At 42.9% G+C, this 5,947-nt stretch overlaps 1 protein-coding gene across 1 annotated transcript; it reads right to left on the reverse strand.

Moving 5' to 3' along the window:
• Positions 1-1,726: 1,726 nt before the first annotated feature.
• On the reverse strand, positions 1,727-4,699 carry VMO1 (vitelline membrane outer layer 1 homolog; the record flags this gene model as incomplete). The annotated part of the gene is made up of 3 exons (XM_082751596.1): positions 1,727-3,092; positions 3,826-3,920; positions 4,529-4,699. 3 exons carry the CDS (start codon positions 4,697-4,699, stop codon positions 2,807-2,809), a joined length of 552 nt encoding a protein of 183 aa, XP_082607722.1. The 3' UTR covers positions 1,727-2,806.
• Positions 4,700-5,947: the final 1,248 nt, after the last annotated feature.

A 5,947-nucleotide genomic window follows, 5' to 3' on the forward strand; every position in this document is an offset into this window, starting at 1 on the left:
TGTCCTACTTGCTCTGGTAGAAGGACACCAGTAGCTGGCCCTCTAAGACTTCTGTGAAGTCCATGGAGCTGCCACTGCTTGAGCAAAGGGACTCCTCAGATTCAGGAAGAAAACATAGACCATAGAACAGAATAGTTCATTTGGAAGGGACCTTCAAAGATAATCTAGTCTGTCTGCCTGACCACTTCAGGCAATTAAAGCATGTTAATGATGGCATTGTCCAAAAGTCTCTCAAACACTGACAGGCACGGGCATCAACTGCCTTTCTAGGAAGCTTGTTCCATTGTCTGACCACCCTCAGAGTAAATAAATTTTTCCTTATGTCCAGTCTGAACCTCCCCTGGTGCAGCTTTGTGCTGTTCCTGCGCATTCTGTCATTGGCTAAGTCAATATCAGTGTCACCACAATTCCTTCACTGAATTAAGCCTGTCTAGTTTAGATGAGTACAACTATTTTTATTCTTATGTCATCAAATCTCACCTCATTAATTATACAGATGGTCAGTTTGCAAGTTGAAATGTTCCTTATCTCATAAGAGATGAAAGAGAAACATCTAGAAACAAACTAATGTAATTTTGGAAGATATGTGTTTGTATGTCTTCAAATAAAGGGACAAGTCAACCCAGAACTCCCACTAAGTAATAGCACCAGAATCTAGTTTCAGTTTAATTTAGTTCAGCTTGCTAGAAAAAGGTTGTTACTTTTTTTTTTTTTTTTTTTTTTTTTTTTTTGCTGCTAAGTACTAAAGATGAGGGATTTGAATGTTTATACAGAGCTAAATATATGACAAATAAGGTTTTTTTCAGCAAATCCCAAATGGAGATGGAAGTTACAAAATGTTGCCTTGAAGCTATGAATCCCTAGTATTTCAGATGTATTTCAAATGCTGACCGGGCTGGTTTTGCAAAATAAGCATTTAGCTAAAAAAAGAGTTGTGTGCTTAATATGTCTTCAGTCAAGTGGAGGACAGAAAGCAGTTAAGGGATCACCTAGAAAATATCAAGTCATAAAAACATCTTAAGAGGTTAAGAAATAAATTGGATCCTCAGATTAAATAAATCAGAGCTATGCAAATTTAAACGAGAGAGTCAGACTGGAAAGGTGTTGACTTTTTTTTTTTTTTTTAATGAAATTAAAATCCAGAAAAACATTAAAGATTTACTGCTGTATCACGGAGGCTTTGGGAAGTGCTTCAGCTGAAGTAACTTCGAATGATGGTGGTAGAGATCCACTCATTTACTCCAGCAGTCCCTCAGGAAGCAGATGATGGGAACCAACACCCTGTACAGTACAGACAGAGCCAAGAGAAATGTGTCTTGTTGCTGCAGATTTGATCAAGCCTGAATTCTGTATATCTGGCTTGCCCATTTGTCATCCACCACTTGGAAAAATCCCGTGTTGCCAAAAATGGGAACTGGGAAGCGAAACGACGCTAACACCATGAAAAATTACTATGAGCTCCAAAGGCCAGAACTAGAAAACACAACCAAACAACAAACCTCCAGTGTGCTGTGATTGCTGTTGTTTTCACCAATAAGATTCATAGTCATCACTTCCATGAGACAGAAACTTTTTATTGCAACAGGCATTAGATACGGAGCACTGCAACCAGAGACAGTACAGAGAGTTAGACAGATCTGCTCCAGAGTAGCCCCTTGATTTTGTTATCAAAACTCTTTCAACCAAAGAAAACATGAGGCTTTTTCTGTTCTTTAATCTGCTATATTCCACTGTTTTTAAAAGAAAATAGAGCTATTATCTGAGTGTATTTTGACGTAAGTGACAGGAAGAAAATTTAGCCTGGGTGAAGAGCTAGTGACAAAGGCTGTTGTGTATGTGCTGAGCACAGGATGTGAACTGGCAGAAGAAACAGCTAGATGAGCCAGTGGAGCACACTCCAAAGCATCAACAAGAGAGGTTTAGGGAGCTACAAACCACTCAGCTGGCACTAAAACCACACTAACGTGAATGCTCAGTGTAAGTACACCTAACCACATTCCCTAAGGCAGGATCTCAGGTATGAGCTAAAATAATACTTGTAAAAAGTGTCCACAGCTCCTGGGGCAATTAAAGACAAATATTTGATGCTGCTCATGAGCCCACCCATATTTCCATTTCCCCAGGTTAGCTCACATTGGTCATTTTGTGTTTGGTGAGAAACCTCAAGCTGACCCGTTATTACCCGTTCTTCTCTGTCTGTCACGTCAAGAGGTCAAATATTGTTTCAAACAAAGAGACAAACAGGCAGAGCAAACCTGAAAGAAACTCACTAGTCAGAGCAAAAGAAAGTGAGAAATCTGTTCCTCGCCTCTAAGCAATTGTCAGAGATTGGGTGTTTTAACAGTGATACACTAGTGGTTACATGATGTGATGACTGTATTAAATACAATGCGCTTGGGTAACTGCGAAGTTATTCTTAGCAGTGGTAGCTACAAAAGGCATCACTATCTAAGGCATCATCTAAGCTTCATTTAAGGTGGTATGGCAAGACATAAGCAAAAACTAAGCCACAAGAGACAAAAGGTGCAAGAAGCTTATCCACAAGAAGCTAAGTCACTGAGTCTCTCCTCTCCATCTCATTCTCTTCTTGGAGTGGACCTTCCTTTGTCCTTCCTTGCTGCTTCAGTCATGGCTCTGTCTTTCACCCATTCCCTGCAGATATGGAGGCGATACATGATCATAAATTGCATTTTAGTCAAAAAGTCACAGGCATTTCCCAGGATAAAGTTAAAGCCAAGCTTTGATGATGTCTCATTTGATGTGGGATGTGAGATGAGTGGAACAGTGATGAAGATGGGGCAAGTGCTCACTTACAGCAGAAGAACTTCACATTGTTGAGTGCTGTATCATCCTGAAGCCCCTGTGGAGGTTCTACCTTTGTCTGGAGACCACATATTTTGCAGCTTTTACTCCATGGACCAAATCTTCCCCATGACAGCCCATCACCTAGTAGCACAGCTGCATCTGAGCATCTGAAGCGGATGTTGTTGGCTGCTGTGTCATCACCTCCTCCTTGAGACATCTCTGTTCTCAGTGAAAAGGAAACCAAGTAGCCTCTCGGACAAACTTGGAATTTGGTCCAGGTACCCCACCTGCCAAAAAAAAAGCAGACGAAGGAATGTCTAGGCTCTGAAATCCCCTGGGAAGTGCCCCTTCTCCTTACAATTCTGTCCTCAAGCTTAAAGGCTCCCTTGCTCCCAGCAGTGACCAGCACAATGTCCTGCTGCAGTCTGTGATCCCTCACTTTGTCATTCTTTGTTTCCCTCTCTTCCAAGGATGTGCTTCTCTCCTTATTGGTATCTCATCAGAATAATACCAGAAAATCCCAGATTGGATAGTTACAGTTCTGGTGGAAACCTTAAAGACAGTGTGTTTTGTGATAAATCCCTGGCCTGTCTCATAAGTACACATTAGACAGCAATGAGAGCATGCTCTCTGACATCCCAATGTACAGTGGTTCACTTCTGCAGGGCCAGGACTTCATCCAAATGGTTTCTAAATATATGGTTAAAAATCCCTTTCCTCACATTTGCCCCACAATCTGCAGATTTCCAAGAGGGACTCGAGCCCAGGCACTGTAATTCAGTTGTTCGTAGCTTGCAGAGGAAATTTCAAGAGCAAACAGAAGGCAGTAATGTGAAGTACCCAAATTTAACCACCCTAAAAATGGATGAACAAAAAGCCCAGCCACCTGTTTCAGTTTACTTTATGTGTCAACTCTGTGTAGACAAAGCATGTCAGAGAAGAGACCCCTGCAAATGGTGATGCCTGTGGATGCTTTGTAAACTAGTGCTGACAAATGAGGGAGAAACCTGTGCTACTTACTTCCCCACCAAGGACTCGATGACTGAGTCATCCTGGCAACGCAGCCGAATGCCATTCAGGGCTGTGTCATCATTTCCAAACTGTGAGGGCTCAACCTGCAGTAGAAGACACACAAGGACTGAGGCAAGGTGGAGAAGGCCCAGGAAACACCCTTCAAGTCCTAAAGAGGGCAGTCCTTAAATCCTAAACAATGAAGTCCCAACTAATTTCTGTGCTGAAAAAGAGAAAACATCTTGGGAAGCATGAAGGAAAATAAAATATCTTGGGAAACATATAGGAAGCATGTCACACTGGGAATCAGCTATGTACCTACATAACACTTGCAACATGCTTTTCTTTGTGTTTTTTAACTCTTTCTGACCCAACAAGTAAGGCAGAGAGACTTCATCCCAGGAGACATGCTGGGAAAGGCTGCCACTCTCCCTGAGTCCTGATTTTTGGCACAGACGTGGCTTCCTCCAGCAACATCAGCCACATGCAGACCATGAATCTGCTAGCACTCCTCTATCCAGTTTGACAGCAAAACAATCCTGGCAGTAGATTTGTTTTTGCTCTAATCTAAAACTTCTTTGCCTAAAAAATAAAATAATAGTAATAAAAAAATTCTTTGCTGGACTAATTATGGTGGCTAAATTTTCTAGGCTAAATTTTCCTAAAAACTCCAATTTGGGAGCGAGACAGTGGAAAATAAGGAGAGTTTTACCTTCAGTGCAAATCCCTTGGCATAGCCGTAGTGGCAGAACTGCCGGCTGCCCCAGTTGCCCCAGTGGCCTCCATTGGGCACAGTGATGACAGAGGTGTGTTCACGTGCCACTGTGCCCAGGGTGCAAAAGGAGAAGATCAGGATGAGGGTTGCTGGCATGAGGAGCTTCATCTCTTCCACTCCGCACCTGTTGAAGGAGGACTGATAGACAGACAGGGGAATTTATACCCTGCCAAGTCAGCCTGGGCTTCCCCATCAGTCTATTGACAAACACTGTAGGAACAATAGCTCCTGCCCTGGCAGTGACACAGCACTGCTGGCCTGCTTCTAGGAGGTGAGGAGCTCTCCCGGGAGCATGGAGAGTCTGACAACCAGCAGATGCTGTGGCTGCAGAGGCACTCTCCATCACTGATGGGTTATAGCAAGACCTACATTGTCCTTTCTGTGCCCATGGAGCTTGGCAGAGGCTCAGTGTTGATTCCCACTGTTGGCTAGACAGAGAGTCTGTTTGCCTTTTTGAGTGGAACCAAGTCATAACCATTTTGACTGAAACCTCTTGAATGAAACCACCATAACTATTTTGTTTATTTCTGGATGTCTGGCAAGAAACTCTACGAAGTAACACAGGGGATCTGGTCTGGAACAAAGTGTAAGTAAACTCACATCCTGTGTCCCCCAGCACCCTCTGTTGAACAGGATTCCTGATAAGCTAGATATATATGTAGGTTATTTATGGTTTCAATGCATTTTTTTTTCAACTAGTACTTTTATCTTGATAATAATAATAAAAAAATATGTGCTTTGTGATAAACTTAAGTCAGACATGCTGAAATGCCCACAGCACTTCTCAGGGAGACTGCAAAATAAGTGCCACCAGGAGTGGAGGTGTAAGGCAGTTTTTCCAGAAAGGTGATACCGAACTTGAGAGCACAGTCTCTGAGGATGGCACAATGCAGGGAGAGGTGAATTTGGTGAATTTGAAGCCCTGGTTTTGAGAGACTCTCTGAACACATCAATAACCGGTGCTCTCTGGGGCCCTCAGCCAGGCTTGGCAGGAGCTGCTTCTCTGTTCAAGAGGCAAAGAGGAGAACAGATTTCAGGAATTTATCCTAAGGCTTAGGATTTTACAGAAGAATAGGGTGCCAAACCTTGAATTACTGGTAAACAAAGATTTTCACTCTTCTAAACTTCTTCAATCTCTGCCCTGCTCCCTCTGTTCCTGTCCTATTTAGAGGTGATGTTGGCTTTCCCACCCTTCAGGCCTTAACCCCGTTCTGCTTGTCCATGCTTCTGTGTAGGTGACAATATCTACATGGACGTGGTGGGAATCTGGACAAGCCTTCTGGTGCAAGGCACCAAAAAAACACCACAAGTGGCGAAGGCACAGCCTGTTTTCCTTCTTAAACCAGTGCTTTCATC

This window comes from Aythya marila, assembly GCF_965140915.1.
Source record: "Aythya marila genome assembly, chromosome: 1".
NCBI classification, from domain to species: Eukaryota; Metazoa; Chordata; class Aves; order Anseriformes; family Anatidae; genus Aythya; species Aythya marila.